Below are 20,190 nucleotides of genomic sequence, written 5' to 3'. Positions count from 1 at the left end.
ATATCTACTTTATTACTGCAAATACTCAAGAAACATTTATTTATCGTGAGAATTTTTGTATTATAATTTCATGAAACCAAAAGTTATATTTTATTGCTCGGTGGGCTCACCAGAAGTATTTATCTTCAATGAGAAGTGAACATTTGAGTAAGGTTTAGTGGAAGTTGGATAGCCAGACAAGGAGGGATTCATGGCGTCAAACAAAAAGTATTAAGCCAAAAGGAATGCAGCTTGAGGCTTTAAGGATCTCCCCCCACCCCCCCCCAAAAAAAAAAAAAAACATGTTTTATACAGTACGCCAAACAAGAGTCACTTTAAGTGATACCCCATATGGGGTAAAATTTAATAAACTATTGGAATTGTAATAACTATTTAAGTAATCATTTCATAAGTTTGAGCGACTGGAAAACCAACAGGAGCAAGTTAAATGAGCTGAATGGACTTGAAAGCATAATCAACTCACTTTGTAATACTATCAAGTCATCTTCCTTTCCTTGCCAAAATACTGGAGTTGAAAGCAAGGTTATTACTGTAATCTTCATCTTCAGATAAGGTTCCTGACTTGGACTGAGCTACCTTAACATTTAACCACTGTTAAAGTCTCCAAAAAGAGACCTTTGAATTTTATCCAGTCTAATGGCATGCAAAGTGCAATCATTATAATATCCAGTCATCTTGGTAACTATTTACTTGTTCATACAAGGCTACAAACACTTGTTTCTGTGTGCCTACAAGGCTTTAAACACTTATTTCTCTGTGGATATACTCTACTTCTGGCAAAACCATGGAAACTGAAACTTGGAATTCATCATATCGCACACAAGTAATTATGACTCACATAGAATTGGTCACTCTCACTTGACCCATGGACATTGGATGAACAGCCCACATGATCCCGCCCCTTTATGTACAGAATTTAAGGGAACACTAATGCTCAAACATTTACTGTGAATGGCAAAATATAATTGGAAATGAATATCAAGTTTTGGAAATAAATTATTGAAATAAATTTTGTGCGAATTTCTATAATTTTTGATTAAACCAAAAATAAAAATTTGAAAAATCTACAATTTTAATAAATAAAATCTAAACTTTATTATCAATAAAAATCAATCCTTTGGGCTAGATCTGATAGAGCTAAATTTACTCAGTAGTCTGGTTTCAGTAAATAATAATAATAATTATAAATAAGAAGGATATGGGATATGCCAATGGAAATTGTACCCATAATCATAGGAACACTAAGCACGATCCCAAGATCCCTGAAAAGGAATCTGGGAGAACTAGAGGCTGAAGTAGCTCCAGGACTCATGCAGAAGAGTCTGATCCTAGAAACGGCACACATAGTAAGAAGAGTGATGGACTCCTAAGGAGGCAGGATGCAACCCGGAACCCCACACTATAAATACCACCCAGTTGAATTGGAGGACTGTGATAAACCCCCCAAAAATTATTAATAATAATAATAATAATAATAATAATAATAATAATAAAATAATAATAATAATAATAATAATAATAATAATTTGGAAGAAGACCTTCTTTTAAACAAATCCTGTTGAATAAAATGGCAGAATTCGATGAATTAATTTTTTATATTATTTTTTCTATTTTTCTTATTACTCACCTCTCTGGCTCAGTGATACTTCTTAATAATTGGCCAATATTCATATTGGGAGAAAGCTAAATAATGCTGATGTGATATTTTATTTAGAACAGGATTTTGCAGTCAATACTGGTATTATCAGTATGCTGGTATACAAGAATGGCAGATCTCAGGTCAAGGTCAAACGGGTTTTATTTATCGGTGTTGGTATTATTCCATAAGTGAGGTCAATGTCAGGCAGGGGTCGTCTCTGATGTTCAGTTAGTATTATTGATGGTGTGTACCTGGCTTATTGTGACATTTCGACCTTCTCGTAGGTCATCTTCTTGGCCGGTCAGCAGTAGAAGTGAAGAGATGGTGTCCACTATAACTGGCATGCAGACACCATCTCTTCATTTCTACTGTTGACCAGCCAAGAAGATGACCTACAAGAAGGTTGAAACATTGCGATGAGCCAGCTACACCAGCAATAATACCAGCTGAACACCAGAGATGACCCCAGATTGACACTGACCTTGCTTATCTTGAGTAGAGGTATCTTGAGAAGTCAACGAAGGGCCCTCAGCCCCTACCTGATCCAGGGTCAAGCCAGACTTTAAATGTATTAGGTCCGAATTAAGGGGTTGAGGCATCAGTTGAACTACATTAGTCAAATAATATTTCCTATGCTGTACAAGAGGAAGGGGGGGGGGGGGGGGAGAGAAACTTAGATGACCTATTAGAGCGCAGGGAGCCATCATTACCCGAGACCAAAACATAGAGGCCTTGCTCGGTCCGAAGCAAGAAGCTAGAGCTTTGTTTGAGCTCCCTTGTTCTGGGCATGCGAGTAAAATGTAGAGGCTAGGTAATTATTGCAGGACAAAAGATAAGAGCCCTCCTGTCCTGAGTCCTTTCTATTCTATCGCTGTGCCAGCGAGCACTATTCTGACTGAGATCAACTAAAGAGAATTCTTTGTAGTAATTGGTTGGTCTGTCTTATGGAGCTTTGGGGGGACCATGAGTCTAAATCCTTTGAGGATGAATAGCGGCTACCAAAAACAGGTTTTTCCTACGCCAAAACTTGTTTAACGATGCAGTTTGCTTCCAAACTTGATGTAAACTATCAAGTGCTTCACATGAAAGAATGACCTTGACTCAGTAACTTCTAATAATGATTGTGTCTGCTGATCCTACTCTCCATAAATAATCTTATAACGAGCATTTTACTTTCTAATAATTTATATCTTTCAGCTATGTCATAATATCATGATGAAATTATACAATTATTGTTTCGATTTTTGTCCACCTCGCTGGCCCACTAGTGTACAGTGAAGTAATCACCCTTCACAATACTTTAGTAACAACAATCTTGTATTTATGTATGAAAAAAGTTATCTTTTGTATCATATGCCTGTATTTTTTACAGCTGATATCTATCATGTTGCATTAACTAAAAATACAGTGTGATAATTATTTTTAGAAAGCATATTTCATTTTAAAATAAAAGTATTAAAAGAATAAATTTATAATGCATTATTAAAACCATAACATTACTCACTTCCAAACAAAGAGAAAGAGGAATAGTGATATCACTACCAAGAGGACTGCACCAATCACTGGCCCAACAATCATGAGCATTTCTCTCTCACTACGCTCCCCTGTAATATTTGTATTTGTTTCATCAGTTGGCTCCAGGGGGTTTGGTCGCTGGGGTAAATCCCCTGAAGGAGCTGGTCTCATGTCAAGCGAAATGAAGGCCGAAAATGGGGAAGATGTATACAAATGCTGCAAAAAAGTAAAGAATTCTTTATTCTACAGAAATATCAATGTACCATGGTACAGATTTTGAATTCAACTTATGAATAAAATCTCACCAATCTCAACTTATCAAAGATTACCAAACTCATAAAAAAGTACTGTTAACTGATACGAATATATACCTAAGGGGCCTTTCTTTCCATTTAAATAAAAAATTAATATAATAAATCAGTCATAATAAAAGTCTTAAGAAAAACTGAGAATACTATGAAGAAAAAATGGTCATATTGACTCACCTGACCAGGAGTGTCCACCACTGCTCTAACAAATATCTTGTACCTACAGAAAAGTATAGTAAACTTTGTGGTAAAGTTTTCCCATGGTTTGGCAGAGAATTGTCCTTATAGTATTCACTAAAGCTCAGGGTAAGATTTACAGCAATTACAAATGATCTACAATGTAACATAATATCAAGGATAAAAAAAATCTAACAGGAAAGTTCCCTGCAGTTTCTTACTACTCACTTCTTTTTCTTCTGCAGAGGCCTGTTTTTAAATCCTTCATATATCTGACCATCCCCAAGTGAATAAGAATATGGAATATTGCGATGAAGAAACTTGGCAGCAATGTAAGGACCCTCAGCAAGTGCTTCCTTGCTTCCAGCTTTGTTTGCAATCAGCTGAAGAGAATAGTTTTATAATACATAATTCTTACAAATACATACCATATACTATATATTACTTACACAGAAAAATATAACACAATTTACAAAGACTTTAAAAAGGAAGCAGAGTAATAATGGAAAATATTCTTCACAAATTTCAGGGATACACCCTACAGTTTGAATAAAAATGTGGTTTCAATATTAATTTGCTTACATCATCTGTGAGGTACTGATCTGGATTCTTCAACACCTTATCTTCTGGCACAACAATGAGGTAGTAAAATGCAATTGGTCCATATTCCTCTGAAGCCTGTGGTAGTATCATAGCAATTTCATGCGCTCCTTTCACACCATAAAAATCTGGCTTTACCATTGGCTGGGGAGCTGTAATGATTATGAAAAATCAACACTAGCAGTAAAAATGTGGTAAGAAAAATTAATGTAATATTTCATATATGCACACCTGATTTTTTTATAAAATTATTTCAATAGCCATCATTTACATTGCATACCTGCCATCTGAGTTGTAACTGTAATTTTTGCTGGTGGACGGTACTCCTGAGTCTGAGGTACGGCAGTAACATTCACAGTATATGTAGTAAAAGGTCGTAAATCCTCAATAATAAAGCTGTACTTCCGAGAATTAACAATATGAGTGGTTACCGGGATTTTTTGAACCTGTGTTACCCCCTGAGCATCAACAAATTCCTTGATAGCACTGTACGTGACCTGAAAAATTGGATAAACTAGTGCCACAGGCCAGTCTAATATATAAATATTTAAACTAAACAATAATTTATTTCTAAAATTCTAAAAATTATATTAACGATCATGCCATAATTAACAGGTACACAGCACCTAACTCTAACAGTTATCTGGAGTTGAAATACATTTCTATAGTTTTATAATGCCTTCTCTACAAGTAGCAAGATCCCTAATTTCCAGCTCAGCATCTCCATTTCTTTTTAATGCTGAAGGCTACTGGATAATTATGTCTGATCTATTTTCAGCATTTTGCACAGACCATTGTAGATACAATCATTGTTATGAGAACTAGACAAATGTTCAATAGGAAATACCAAATTGGTAAAATTTTATTTTGGGTTAAAAATTCCAAAAGTAATTTTAAAAATTCAAAACCACTTAACTCTTTATTCACGAAAGATTAAAGAATCTTACCTTAAAGTGCTTTGGATTGAGCTGGATTGGTGGTCCCCAAGTCAGGTTAGCCGAATGTGTTGTGACATGGTGTGCACGCAAGTACATTGGCACGTCAACAGGCTTCACTCGTACAGGAAGCATAGTGGATAAACGTCCCAAACCCTATGAAAACCAACAAGATTAGAGGCTAAAATCTCATAAATCATAACATTTTTTTTCGTTCATTAAATAATTTCATAACCTTAACGATATACTCAATAACATAACATGAAAAAATTGCCCCTTACCGTAGCAGTCCTTGCAGCCACAGCAATAGCATACTCAGCATGGCGTTCTAAATTTTGTAATTCAGCAGAATGAGTTACAGGAACACTAATCTGATTCCAGAGGTCCAAGTCAGGTGTTGGAGCCATTGTGTAAAAGACCTGTCACATTGCAAGTAAATATTTTATTAATATCTTTCTTATGTGTGTTAATGCCAAGGCATGGCAAAAATGGGCAAACTGCAGATAAGCTCTTATCCTACCTTAAAACTTGGTCTTCCCTTACAATTTACCTAGCCTAACTTATGAACAAGAACATGTGCTTGTGATGTACTACAACTGAATTAAATTGTGTATAGTATAGCAAAAAAAAAAAAAAAAAAAAAAAAATTGATGATTTGGAGTCATGTTTAAAGCAGTTATGGTATTGCTACAAAATAGATTTGTCTCCAGCATGACACATGAGTTTATTCCCAAACTCAATGCAATATTTTCTTGTCCTTTTACAAACCTCAGATAAATGTTTTGAGTGGGTTACACTGCCAGACATCAATATGGTTATGAGTATGTATATACATTTCATTGATGACTTATTAATAAAGGGATTTTGACGAAGGAAAAATCTATTTCTGGGCAACGACCTGTGTCGCCCTGTGAAATGGTTCCTTTGATACTATTTCTGAAGAATAAATATTGCTATTCATCCTAGAGAAAAAAGAAACAATATAATGCCAAGATAAATGGCTCGCTCACTTCTTATAGAAGTGTCGGTATAGTAAGGAGCGAGTGGAATCACTACCAGAGGTCCCTTGCCATTTAGCTTCTTCCTTCGACAAAACCCCAAACTACGGAGGAGCCGTGCTACAGCTCCCGGTCTACTACTACCGTGAGCGCCTCCGACGCCTGAGACGTCATTCCTGAAGATAGCCTCCAAGCTTGGGGTAAGCTGGGTGAGGATAATCTAACTACAGGGTGGGGTTTCACAGGGCGACACAGGTCGTTGCCCAGAAATAGATTTCCTTCGTCAAAATCCCTTTTCTGGGCTTGACCTGTGTCGGCCTGTGAAATAGTACCAGAGAATGCCAAACACCAAGCTTGAGGAACAGTACAGATAAATTAAGAAGGTAAAGTTAAACACTTGTAAGGTTAATAGTATAATAATCAACTAAAATTACAGTCTTACCCTAAGGGAAGTATAAGCCCTAAAACACGGGTTATCACTTAAAATTAGTTAGCCTAACAACAAACAATAACAATACAGGTTAGGCAAAGACAAGATATAAGTTGATATATACAAAAGAATGGAACTGAATCCGATTAGAATGATGAACAAAAGCAAACTCAAGGTAACCCAATACATGGAGGCGACTAACTAAGTAAGGGTGCAATGGGCAGGTAGAAGGGAAGGCTACAAGAAGTTATAGTAAAAATTAAGAATCAGGAGAAACTGTGTTTCCAGCTGCCACTGCTGGAAATTTTGAGGGCTTCTAAGGGGTTGGGTTTTAGGTAGTGCCGTTTGAAAACTGTCGGAGATTTCCAGCCTGTATACTTCTTAAGATCGTCAAAATTCATGTGTTGGAAATAATTAATAGATGTGGCCACCGCCCTAACATCGTGGGCCCGAGGAAAGGACTCTGGATTGGCCTGTTTAATGAAGTATAAAATTTGTTGCCTGATCCCTTTTAGGGATAATGTACCACCTCCCTTCCTAATGAACAATGGGCCTGAAGATTTCAGAGTTGTTCTGCTTAGGTAGGCTCTTAATGAGTTGACAGGACAAAGGGAAATGTCTTGAGGTAGTGGTAGGATTTTCCACGAGGACCATCTGTCCTGTGGGTCTTCATTTTTGGCTAGAAAATGGCGATCTGGGGATAAGAGGACTTCCCCTGAGGGGAGGAACTCAATGTGGCCTGGTTCCCTTGATAAAGCTGACAGTTCTGATATTCTAGCTCCGGAGGCTAAACTTAATAAGAATAGGGTTTTCCTCAGGAGGGATATATAATTGCAAGAGTCATGTTAATGTCCGAGGCCAGTTTGAGGACATCATTTAAGAACCAAGAGACTGATTTAGGTCTCGTTGATGGTCTTAATCTAGCACAAGCTTTTGGTATGGACGTAAAGTACGAATCCGTAAGGTCTATGCTAAAACCAAATTGGAAGATCTTTTAAGAGCTGATTTGGTCGTAGTGATAGTGCTTGCTGCTAAGCCTTTCTCAAACAATGATATGAATAAAATTATGGCTAGGTTCGTTGTCATGACTTGAGAATTTGACAACTTAAGGAACTCTGCTAGTTTCTTGACAGATGAATCATATTGTCGGAGAGTAGATTCTCTTTTATCTGATTCCAAGAATGAGATATTCTGGGGATCAATTTCTGCATTCCTCATGGCTGCGAATTTCAGAAAATCCATAAAGTTAGGGTTTTCTGAATTCTTGAGGAAGCGGACACAGTCTGAGTTTGCACTAACTGGGTTAGTTTGGGTTGGGAATCCGTAGTGGTCGGAGTCTCAACTCTAGGAGTAGAGGGAACCAATTGCTCTTGGGCCAGTGGGAGCTACTAGAGCTACTTGGCCTTTGAATGTCCTGAGTTTGTCTAAAACTTTCATGAGAAGGTTCACCGGAGGGAAGAGGTAAATATTTTCCATTCGTTCCAATCGAGGATCATTGCATCCGTAGCGTATGCTAGAGGATCGAGGTTGGGTGCCACGTAACAAGGGAGTTTGTGGTTTGACTCCGTGGCGAAGAGGTCTACTTGGAGTCCGGGGACTTGTAGACTGATCCAATTGAATGAACCTCCTGTTTCCAGTGTCCACTCCGATTCCAACGGAGCGCAGCGTGATAGAGCGTCTGCTACTACGTTCTTGACTCCTGCCAGGTGAGTGGCTGACAGGTGCCATTTGTTTTTGCATGCCAGAGAAAAGATGGCTATCATGACATGGTTCAAGTGGCTTGACTTGGATCCGCCCCTGTTGATGCAGTGTACTACTTACTGCACTGTCCAGAACTAATTTGAAATGAGAGTTCTTGGGCGGACGGAGTAGTTTCAGTGTGAGGAATACTGCCATGGCCTCCAGTACATTGATATGTAGCTGGCGAATGTTAACGACCAAGTTCCTTGAACTTTTTCGTACTGGGAGTATCCTCCCCACCCTGGTTAGTGAGGCGTCTGTGTGGATCACTAATGATGGAGGGGGAAACTGTAGAGGAATTGCTTTTGAAAGGTTCTTTGTCTCCGTCCAGGGGCGAGACGTTTCCGTAAGATTGCTGGGATAGAGGCTAGTTTGTCCCGTGATCTGCAATTCGCTCTTGAGCGCCATACTCTGTTTATATCTTTGAGTTTGGCTCTGAGCAGAACGTCTGTGACTTGATGCAACAAACTGGGAGTGAAGCCCAGGATCCTCTCCATGGCACCTCCTGGATGTTTGTTGTCGTTTGAGAAATTGTTTGTAGCTCTTGCAATTTCTTTCCTTTTCAACGACGGAATTGATAGAGTGTGCGATTGTAAGTCCCACTGAAGGCCTAACCACTGGAATCGCAGATTCCGGTGTTAGTCTGGACTTGGTTTTGTTTATTTGAAAACCTAAATGTTCCAGGAATTTGATCACTCTGACCGTTGCTTCTTTGCATTCTTTGGGGTTCTTTGCCCAAATAAGCCAATCGTCCAGATAAGCCACTAACATTATTCCCTGTTTCCTTAGCTCTTGCACTACTGCTTCCGCCAATTTGTGGAAGATCCTGGGGGCTATTGTTGAGCCCAACCCGAATGGCATTACCTTGAAGGAGTAGGATCTGTTGCCTAGTTTGAAGCCTAGGAATGGACAGAAGTGTCTGGCTATGGGAACATGATAGTAGGCATCTGTAAGATCTATAGAGGTTGTGACGGCCCACGGGGAAGTAAGGTCCGTACCTGCGAAACGGTCAGCATCCTGAACTTGTCGCAATGAATGAAATAAGTTCCAGATGGGACAAGTCTAAGATGATTCCTCGGTTTACCGAGTCTTTCTTTGGCACGCTGAACAAGCGTCCTTGAAATTTTCAATTGTTGACTCTTGAGACTACTCCTTTGAGAAGGAGGTCTTCGGTATACTCTACCAATTCCGTTGTTGGTGCTTGATAGAATCTGTTGGTTGTTGGAGGAGGGCCCTCTAGCCAACTCCAACCTAGTCCCTTTGTTACTATACTTTGAGCCCAAGGGCTGAACCCCCACCGCTGGCGGAAGAGGTACAGCCTCCCTCCTACCTTGGGATTCTCACTGCTGGTTTGCCGAGGGGCGGCCACCTCTTGCTCCTCGGAAACCTCTTCCCCTGTTAGCAGCCCTGCCGGATCCTCTGAATCGAGAGGCACCTCTTGCTCTACTGCATCTCGCAAACCTATTGAAAGCCTGAAAGTTCTGGCTTTCATAGTTGGAATTGTAGGCTGGCGAGACAGCAAAGGAAGTGGAGGGTTGAGATTGCTGGGACTGAGGGGTCAGAACAAGGTATTGTTGTTGACCCTTCGACGATGGTTGCCCTTGTGATGCTGGGACTGCCTGAACCAACGTTTGTTGAGAAGGCTGGAAGGGAGAGAACTTCCTGGTTTCTTCTTGTTCCTTGGGTTAGGACCAGAAGATTCCTGCCTCCGCTTTGCTACCAGTCCCACCTGACTTTGAGGCACTGGTTGACCTTAGAAGCCTCATGAAGGACTTCTGCTACTACTGGTGCTGGAAAGAGGTCCGTTCCCCAAATTGAGGAAGCAATCAGTTTATTCGGTTCATGGCGGATAGTAGCTTCCGCCAGAACGTGCTTCCTACAATTTCTCCTGGCTATGAGGAAGTCGTAAGGTCACACTGCATGGTGTGCAGCAGACCTTTAGCCAAAACTTTAAATAACGGCTCTTGTTGGTATACAAGAGCCGTCATCTCCGCCATAGTCATGGAGGAAAGGGATCTCGCGAGCCTAGTCCGGGCGTCGTACTTCCATCTGGATGAGAGAGTCCGACAACCTGGGGAGTCTCTCACTAAAGAGAGAGGTGGCACAGTCCGCCTTTAGTTTTCCTACTGAGAAAGTAGGAACTGCCCCCTTCGAAGTACGTCTCGGAGCCTGGGACTAAGAGAGAGGTGGGTTCCGTCTCTCGTAGTTGAGGCAGGGCTCGTCTTTCAGGGCGGCTGAAAGGTTGCTTCCACTACCTTAAGGGTCAGTGGTAGTGGAGTCCCTTCCACCGAGTAAAAATGGTGAAAGGACTCCTAAAGGCTGTGATGCGGGTGTTTTCACACCCCCATTCTTCCAGACTTCTCATTAGAGTCTGCTGTGCTGTGCCCTCGGAAGGATCAACGTTTCTTGGGGAACCTTGTCCTCTCTCATCATCGCTGCTTCCGTTAGTCGGACGTAGCCAATGAATGGTGTTTGAAGGTCTCTGGGGTGGAACTCGAAGTCCTCACGCCTTCGAGTTCCTATGCCTTCAATTGTCAACATTCCGTTGACAAACGGGGCATACGAAGCGATCCTCCAAGTGTTGGCCGCCTTGAATTCCGGCAGTTGGCTAGGGAATCTGGCATTTGGAAGAGGAGAAGGTGGCACAGATAGAGGGGAACCTGCCGCAATCGAGGTTTGGATCCCGGCGATGGCATTCTCCTGAGCGGCCAGCCGTTCCGCCAGCGATTGGATCGACTGGCCGGAAGACGTAACAGAACTGGAGAGCTGGGAGAGCACCGAGCCGACCTTGTTGTCAACCAAGGCCCCTACGATCACTCCCACCTGCTCCAGAATGTTAGCCGAAAAGGATTCGGGATCAAAAAGAGGGACTTGAGCCCGATCCTTACGTGATCTATGTTTGGGGGACCTCGACGCAGAGGAAGAGGCCTCCCTTGACCTAACTGATCCGGGTGGTGAGCCGGAGTTATAGTGTCTGTCAGGATGACCGATTTCTTGGGAGAGACTTTTTAAGTTTCTCCTCGTCATCTTAGCCTTGGGGATCACTGAAGTAGCCTTAGGACGGACAGACCACTGCTCTTCAGTGAAGCCCCGGAAAGAAGTGGAAGTAGAAGGATCAGTAGAAGGTGATGGAGAAAGGGAATTCAGGAAAGGGCCCTGAGAACCCACAGGAGCTGCCCCTACTACACCCTTACCTGTACCCACGGAGTCAATAGCCATGGGTTCAACGTCGAGGAAATCCCCCTCCTGTAGGGAGATCATGACTTGAAGGTTCAGGCCGAGCAAAAGGGGCGGCCGGCTATCGGGTCCCCACCACTGATCCTTTCTTGGCTCCTGGGAATATTAGGTCCGCCATATCCTGGGTAAGAATGTAGGGGCGGCCCTTAGAATTCCGGCCAAAACCCCCTACCCAAGCTTTGAGTCGACAAAGCTTTCTTCTTTTCTTCATCAGAACCCTGTAAAAAAGGGTCTAGAGTTAGGGAGAGGATAGGGGAGGAATGTCTGTTGTGTTGAGATTATATGAATATGTGTCTCATATGTGAAAGGTATAATATAACAACAAGTATTCCAGGTGACAAATGAATGAAGAAAGTGCTAAGAAACTTACTACTAGTGAGGCATCTCCTACTAGCAAGTAGCAGGTTTGGCAAGCTTCATGATGCCAAACGATAAAATCCTCCACTTTCACTGCACAACCTGCATGAGAACGGCATACTATATGGCCGCACGGTCTTGGAGGATGGCACTGCACCCAATCTCCTGGCACAACATCTGTAAGTCAAAGGATACATGAGTACCAATGACAACCTCCGGTGGAATAATATGCAAACTTTCCGTGGGGTTACAAATAAGACTTGGGTGCGGAGTAGGACCGACGAAGAGATCTACGTATGAATATTACGTAGAAAAGTTACGAGGGGGGAAGAAAGTCTCTGCCTCCGCCTAAGCTCACTTGTCATATGACTAAAAATAGACTCCGTAGGCCCGGTGGAGTTCTCCGTATGGCCCGGAGTTAATTAATATTGAGTGAGCAATGTCAAACTTCTAACGAAGCAAGGGATAGTACGAGAGGCGGAAATAAAAAAAACCCCGGAGTAACGCAAAAGATTCTAAACATTAAATAACACACAAAATAAAAACAAAATTAAAAACCCCTATCAGTAAGTGCGCGCTGTTGAAAACTATCCTAAGTGGATAGGAAACAAACCCAGTGGGTTTACATCACCCCACCCCCTATCTATGTTAGGTAGCGGCGGATAGACACCTGCCGGACTGAACTGAGGGGGAAAGAGTAGGGAAGAATGTGGGTAGGGGAGCCCTCCCCCTGAGCCGGGCCAGTTAAGGACGGAGAAGAAGGGGGGAGGAGGTCCCGAGCCCCCGAGGCACGTGACGAGTGAGAGTACCAGTAGGGGAGGGGAGATCCCCACCAGTCCCGTGAGTCACCCCCTCTCATGCAGACTCGGACGCTAGCTGTGAGAAACGAGTCATCATCCCCATCGACGTGGATGGCAATGTATGGAGGGGGGGGAATGGGGTGACGGGAGGGGGACCCCGTAACACCGGGTGGCTCACAGTGATAAAACGGTGGTCTTCCCAGCCAGGTGAAAGATACGAGGTGGGGAAGAACCGTCGGAACAACATCAATATCACTGATATAAATAGGATTATTTATAATAATCAATCAAATAAAATTAAAGCGATATCTTAAAGCTAGACTAACACAGGGGAACACGAAGCTAAGCAAACAGAAAATTAGGTTAATCGCCGATCCGAAGAAAGGGGTATGTTAGCCTAATTTAACCTCTAGTTCAAGAAAACGGGGGGCAGGCTAATCACCAATCAACAATTGGGGTATGAAAGCCTAACTTAACGGTAAAATAAATTATAACAGGGAAGCTAATCGCCATACCGAAGCAGGTGTATGTTAGCCAACTAGTACCTATAATATTATTAAAGGTGATCAGGAACTAGAGAAGGAAAGAGAGAACATCAGAATAATTAAGATGATATGGACTCTCAATCGTGACTGATAAAACTCCTAACAATGTAAGGCGTAGCTAGACTAAGGTCCGAAACGTGCGGTCGGAGCGTGCCCCGTGGAGGCCTAACTAAAAAACTAACTGCATAAAGATATAGAGACTATGTATAAGTAACCATATCTAAAGTACTGAGAAAAAGGGAAATCTCTAACGGTATGGAAGACCGAAAGAGATAACCCGTACCGCCATGCGGTCGAGGGGCATACCGGCCGATAAGGCTCCGAATATGTATAAAACACGAAGATCATCATAAATGAGATCAGTAACCCCAAACAGTACTTAACTTAGAAGCAGAAGTTGAAGACATCTTGAAAATAAATCCAAATAAATCCAAATAGAGCGAAACACAGCACCGAAAAAATTTTAACGTTTGGTGTAACGCGCGCTATCGAAAGGAATGACGTCTCAGGCGTCGGAGGCGCACGGTAGTAGTAGACCGGGAGCTGTAGCACGGCTCCTCCGTAGTTCGGGGTTTTGTCGAAGGAAGAAGCTAAATGGCAAGGGACCTCTGGTAGTGATTCCACTCGCTCCTTACTATACCGACACTTCTATAAGAAGTGAGCGAGCCATTTATCTTGGCATTATATGTTTCTTTTTCTCTAGGATGAATAGCAATATTTATTCTTCAGAAATAGTATCATAGGAACCATTTCACAGGCCGACACAGGTCAAGCCCAGAAATGAATTCATTCAAGTTTCCTCAGGCTATGTAGGCAGTGAATTAATTAAGACAAATATTCACTGTAGCACTAGTTTCTCATGGCAGCAGTACTTTACCTTATAACCAACTACTTTTCCTCTGGATGGCACAGGTTCCCACCAAATCTCAATTGATGATTCTGAAGTTGCCAGGCCTTGAAGATTCATGGGGGCACGAACAAGATCTGGTTCAGTGTGGAGGTGCAGAAGTTCACTGTAAGGTCCAGGCCCCTTTGTTGTCCATGCTCTTACCTAAGGGTGTACATGAATAACAATCAACCAATTAACATCACCTATAAAGATAACAAATATACCTCAGTGATCTTATAAATACATTTACATGAATAATTTCAAACTACAAATAGTATTTGATTATTGAATGCTATATTTTACATCTGAGTGTCAATGGACCTATGGGAAAATAATTTAAGCAATAACAGTATACTACTGTAACAGAATCAGTATAGAATCAGTAAATATACTACTGTAATCAATAACACAACAGTGGCAGATCTAGAAATCTTTCATGGGGGGGCACTTATGATCATCAGTCATTCATTTATGTATAATATATATATAATATATATATATTAATATATATATATATATATATAGATATATATATATATATATATACATAATATATAGATATATATATATATACATATATATATATATATATATATATATATATATACCTATATATAAAAACTTGTATAGTACATATATTTTATCAATATTTATGTATATTTGCACAGTAGTAGTAGTAGTTGTTGTTGTAAAGTTGTTTGTTGAAATAATCATTACCTAAGCAAATGTTTGATACTAATTATGATTTATTGAAAGAAAACAATGCTCTATCATTCATATCCATGGGGGGGCACGTGGGCAGTTGGCCAGCCCTTAAATCCACCACTGTAAGACATTTACATTAAAGAGCATGAATGCATATTGCAACATTTACCTTAAATGTATAATCCATATTCTCCTCAAGTCCATCAAACACAATCCTGCCCTCAGTAGTATTCTTTACATGTTTGAAGTCAGTATTGAGCACAACATTCTTGTTAAATTCAACATCATAGTTAATTACAACACCATTCCTATCATTTGGGGTAGGTGGGTCCCATGAAAACACTATAGTGCCTGGCGTTTGGAATCTGGAAAGTATAAATTAAAATGTAGTGCTCATTTGATATGGGAGGGGTACAGGCTATTGAGGAAACGGTTTTTGTGGCTTGGTACCCCTCAGTACCTTAAAATTTTCCAAACTATAATAAACACTAAAATACAAAATAAAGGGTCATGTTATTAATGGTAAAGTTTATGTTTGTATAAGATTCAATACACTGGTGCATAATTGGTGAGATTGACATCCCATAAAATAAAACTGCTTTTCATGTAATACATCATCAACAAACCACATTTATGGCTTGCACCACAATGGTATTCTTATAAAATACATAAAGCTAATTGAAAATGTTCATGAATAAATCAGAAAAAATCCATGTGGATGGAGTCTTGTCAGTTGAATTTGCATTAGAGTGGATGCCACAGGGTAGCTACATTTGTTTAGCAGCCACCACTGGACCCACAGAAAAGTGTCCAAGGAACTATGGGCAACGTCCCATAGGTAGAAGGAGGTGAAGGTTATTTGATGAACCCAATTACCAGCCTTCAATACTCTATGAACTGACAGGTTCTTTTTAAAGGCAATGGAAGGGCCAAAGCCTCTAACATCATGCAGTCTTCGTTGCACTGTATTGGCATCTGCATCAGAAGAACTGTTGTATGCACATCTAATTCCCTCATATAATCAAAAGAGATGGTGTTTTTGGACGCATCCTTCTTGTTCTAGCCCGTGCTACCAGAATGTCCTTGACACTCAGGTCTGAGATGAGTACTTTTTAGATAACTTCACATAACCCTAACAAGACATAAAAGTAACACCTCTGGCTCATCATCACAAAGTCTCTAAGGGAAGGGATAAAAAATGACTTAAATCTGTCATTGGGACTGAAGGATTTTGAGTCTTAGCTTTGAATTCCAGGACAAATTCGAGGGCTACAGACCCCCAATCCCTTGAGTGTTTGAATTAAAAGAGAAGCCATGAAGTTATACTCTTTTTGTTGAGACTAAGGGCAGTATGTAAGATGTTTTGAGAGTCAAATTTCTGTCTGTTTCATATGGTGCTCGAATAAGACTGCTAAAGAATAGTTTGTCTAGTGCAGTTGTGGAATCACTGACCTCTAAATGTTTAGGTGAGGGGAGAATTCATTCCTGGTTTCTACTGATATCTCCTGAATTCAGGTGCATCATTCGTAGTTTCTATTCCCTCTCATTTACAGTAAGTTTCTTGGTTTATGTCATATTCGGCCTGCATTATTTCGTGGTTACGTCCTCACCACCTCACATAAATTTATTAAAAGACTCCTGTTCTCTCTCTTCCATATATCAGTACTATAGTGTACATACCTTTAATGAAACTAACCAAACCCAGGAAATTCACTACGAGATCAAGTGCACATACACGGGTGCGTGTTGCCATATATTTTGCTTTGTCTGATTTACTGTAAGGTATTTCATCACAAGTCTAGTTGACTAACATTATCACGCATATAACAGTACTCAATAGAATATTTTATTACTGTCGATGTTACAACACTAATCACTGTGAAAATATTTAAAACCCAAATTTCATACATAGGCAACACATTCTTACTCTACTCCCCAGCTATAGTTTACCTGCGCCTGTCAAGTCTCATCCCCAGGTGGTTAGTGTCCTTAGACTATGATGTAAACACATCAGTTCCCCTCTCTCTCTCTCTCTCTCTCTCTCTCTCTCTCTCTCTCTCTCTCTCTCTCTCTCTCTCTCTCTCTCTCTCTCTCTCTCTCTGTATATAAAGTCTTTAATGAAAAAGTACAGCAAAATATCAAATGTACAAGGTTATTTCACTGACAGAATCCATTCATACTGTGCCTAGAATTAAATGTAACCACCTCAGTCCTCTCTCTTTCTCTCTCAGTAATACATATCCTTTAATGGAAAAACACAGCAGACTATGTAAAAAATGTTATTTTACTGACAAAATCCATTCATAATGTGCTTAGACTTTGATATTATCATTTCAGTTCTCTCTCTTCTCTTCTCTCCATCCTCTCTCTTCTCTCTCTCTCTCTCTCTCTCTCTCTCTCTCCTCTCTCTCTCTCTCTCTCTCTCTCTCTCTCTCTCTCTCTCTCAACCCCCTTTACAATGCAAAGTATACAAACCAACCACAGGAGTAAAGGTAACGAATTGTTTCTTTTTATTCATGGTACAGTATATTACTGTAATTTATCACAGGAGTAAATGTAAGGATAATGTATTTACCCTTGTATATACTGTATGTTTGTGCTCAGGAATTGTTTTATTTTCATTATTTTTTCATTTTTACTGAGTCACTTCATTACATACGCTTAAGTTCCAACTTGCACATAAAATCAGTTTATGTCCTGGACATAGGAGTGGATCTTGGATGTAAACGGAGGACCTTTTTCTATTGGAACCATGTGATTAGGGATTCATGCCAATGCATAAATATACTGTGTTAAATATACTATATATATATGTATGTATGTATGTATGTATGTATGTATGTATGTATGTATGTATATATATATATATATATATATATATATATATATATATATATATATATATATATATATATTACACGTATAATGGTTATCATAGAAACAATGAATTTTTGTTTTATAAAAAAGGTTCACTGTTTTTATAAGTCCTGGAAATCGTAGCTAAGACTCAAAATCCCTCCGCTCATGATGACAGGTTTGAGTCCTTCTCAATTCCATCTCAGGGAGATTTTGTTGATAATGATCTAGACAAATTGCTAATACGTCCTGTCAGAGAACTGTGTAGTTTCCTAAAAAGGACTTATCACCTCAGACCCAAGTGTCAAAGACTTCTTGTTAGCACAAGCCGACACAAGAAAGAAGTGTCCAAGAATACCATCTCTTCTTGGCTCCATGAGGTCATCAGACATGCTCATAGTTCTTTCTCAGCCTCTAATGCTAACAAAGTGCATGCAAAAGCACACGTTACGGGGCCACTCCTTAGTCCAACGGTTTGATGAACTATTTATTCAATAGATCAGAGGCTTATGTCTCATTCCTTTGCTTTTCCCTAGCCAGAAAGTGAGACCAGGTGTGCTGAACCTCCAGTCAGTTCATGACTTTCTTTCCTCCCACCAAAACTGATCCTATCCTTAAGTTTAGACCCAGGTTTGTTCCACTTATGAACAAATGACAGATTTTTAATAAGTACAGTAGTACCTCGAGATACGAAAGGCTCTACTTACGAAAAACTCGAGATACGAAAGCCAATGCGAAAAATTTTACTGCTCTACATACGAAAAGTTTTCAAGATACGAAAGGTTGTTGCTGTAAAGTCCCGAGATTCGCCCGGACCACCGAGAACAATTTTTAAACTCCCGCGCCGCCAACTGAGTAAACTCACCACCATCCTCCCGCTCTCCCATTGGTTCCTGATGCTAGTCACCCCATAAGGTCCTGCTCTCCTATTGGTCAGCATCTACCCCTTGTGCATTAAGTATTCTATTGGTAAAAGGATGCTGTAAATTGAAAAACTTATTCATGCAATACATTTAATAAAAAAAAAATAAAAAAAACATTAGGTAAAGATAGAATAAAGAATAGAAATGAATGGTTATTATACTGTTTGGTAGTTTCAGTAGCTGCAGAGAGATAATGAAAATTTATGGCTTACTGTGTAAAGAGATTGTTTGGCGATCGTTCGATACTCGTAAGTGCTGGATGTAAACAGACGTTTGGAAGCTTTTTTTTGTTTGTTTATTATAGTTAATGGTTACTTAATAATTATTTGAAATGAGTACATGCAATACATTTAATAAAAAAATTGTGAATTAGATATCATAAAATATAAAATAAATCAGACTGCCAACAAATACGTATTTTTTAGAATTCTTCTTCTGTTTTATTATTATGTTACGTATATGCATGTTTCATTATAGCTGTCAGTAACTTGGTATCTCCATTAGGTAAAGATAGAATAAAGAATAGAAATTAATGGTTATTATACTGTTTGGTAGTTTCATTAGTTGAAGAGAGATACTAATGACAATTTATGGCTTACTGTGTGCTAGGAAAAATGATTGCTGGGCGCTCGTTTGATACTCGTAAGACGGGTAAGAGCTGAATGTAAACAATCAATTGGAAGGTTTGTTTTTTGTTTGTTTGTGTATTATAGTTAATGATTAATTAATAATTATTTGAAATTAGTACATACTGATTATTTATACATTTTATTGGCGTATTCTAAGCTTTTAGCTCTTATGTTTAGATGTCAGAATCATAGACTAGGCTACAGTAGCAACCGCTAACATAGGCTAGGCTTATTGCTAAGGGACATATGCTAAAGTCCTAATATATGCAATAAAAATGGGGTTGAACATTACATGCAGTTGAATATTACTCAAGTATGTACAGTATTTTGCCTTTTTGGAGTCATATATCTTCAGTCGGATCGGTGTCGTAACCCTGGAACATGTGTTTTAGGCCTGGAAATATAATTTACTGGGGTGTTTTTGGAGGGCTTGGAATGGATTAGCCATTTTACATGTAAAATGTGTTCCAAGATACGAAAAACTCATGATACGAAGGCCGCCTTCGAACGGATTAATTTCGTATCTCGAGGTACCACTGTACGTAATTCGTATTTTTCATAGCTAACAAACCTGCAGTCTTAATGTATACTCCCACAACAAACCATTGGCTGAACCCTGTTGCCACCAATTCCTTGTTCTACAATTTTAGATGATTTTTACAGTTTTCCAGCTGGCGCTAGAAGAATTTATCCTTCCGTTAAGACCACAGGTTTGTTAGCTAAGAAAAAGCTTTGGAAAATACAAATCAATAAAAAAAAATTTCATATTCTTAAAGACCTGTAGTAACAAGAATACTTAAATTACCAAGTGGTTGTTACAAAAAACTGACATAAATAACCAGCTCTTCATACGGTTTAGAAAAAGGAATTTGAGGAGCAGAAAACCACATCCATTAGCAAGACTAGC

At 39.8% G+C, this 20,190-nt stretch overlaps 1 protein-coding gene across 1 annotated transcript in view; it reads right to left on the bottom strand.

The window, feature by feature from the left end:
* LOC135219790 (tyrosine-protein phosphatase Lar-like) overlaps positions 1 to 20,190 on the bottom strand; it is a 1,028,451-nt gene that overhangs the window by 26,698 nt on the left and 981,563 nt on the right. Inside the window, 9 exon segments of the mRNA XM_064256864.1 lie at positions 3,144 to 3,370; positions 3,640 to 3,682; positions 3,868 to 4,022; positions 4,222 to 4,391; positions 4,520 to 4,736; positions 5,187 to 5,330; positions 5,456 to 5,593; positions 14,159 to 14,332; positions 15,045 to 15,240. Of these exon segments, the coding sequence (XP_064112934.1) occupies positions 3,144 to 3,370; positions 3,640 to 3,682; positions 3,868 to 4,022; positions 4,222 to 4,391; positions 4,520 to 4,736; positions 5,187 to 5,330; positions 5,456 to 5,593; positions 14,159 to 14,332; positions 15,045 to 15,240 (1,464 nt within the window).

The sequence above is a fragment of the Macrobrachium nipponense genome, chromosome 1, assembly GCF_015104395.2.
Source record: "Macrobrachium nipponense isolate FS-2020 chromosome 1, ASM1510439v2, whole genome shotgun sequence".
Taxonomy (NCBI): Eukaryota; Metazoa; Arthropoda; class Malacostraca; order Decapoda; family Palaemonidae; genus Macrobrachium; species Macrobrachium nipponense.
This window is presented reverse-complemented; position numbering and strand designations above follow the sequence as displayed.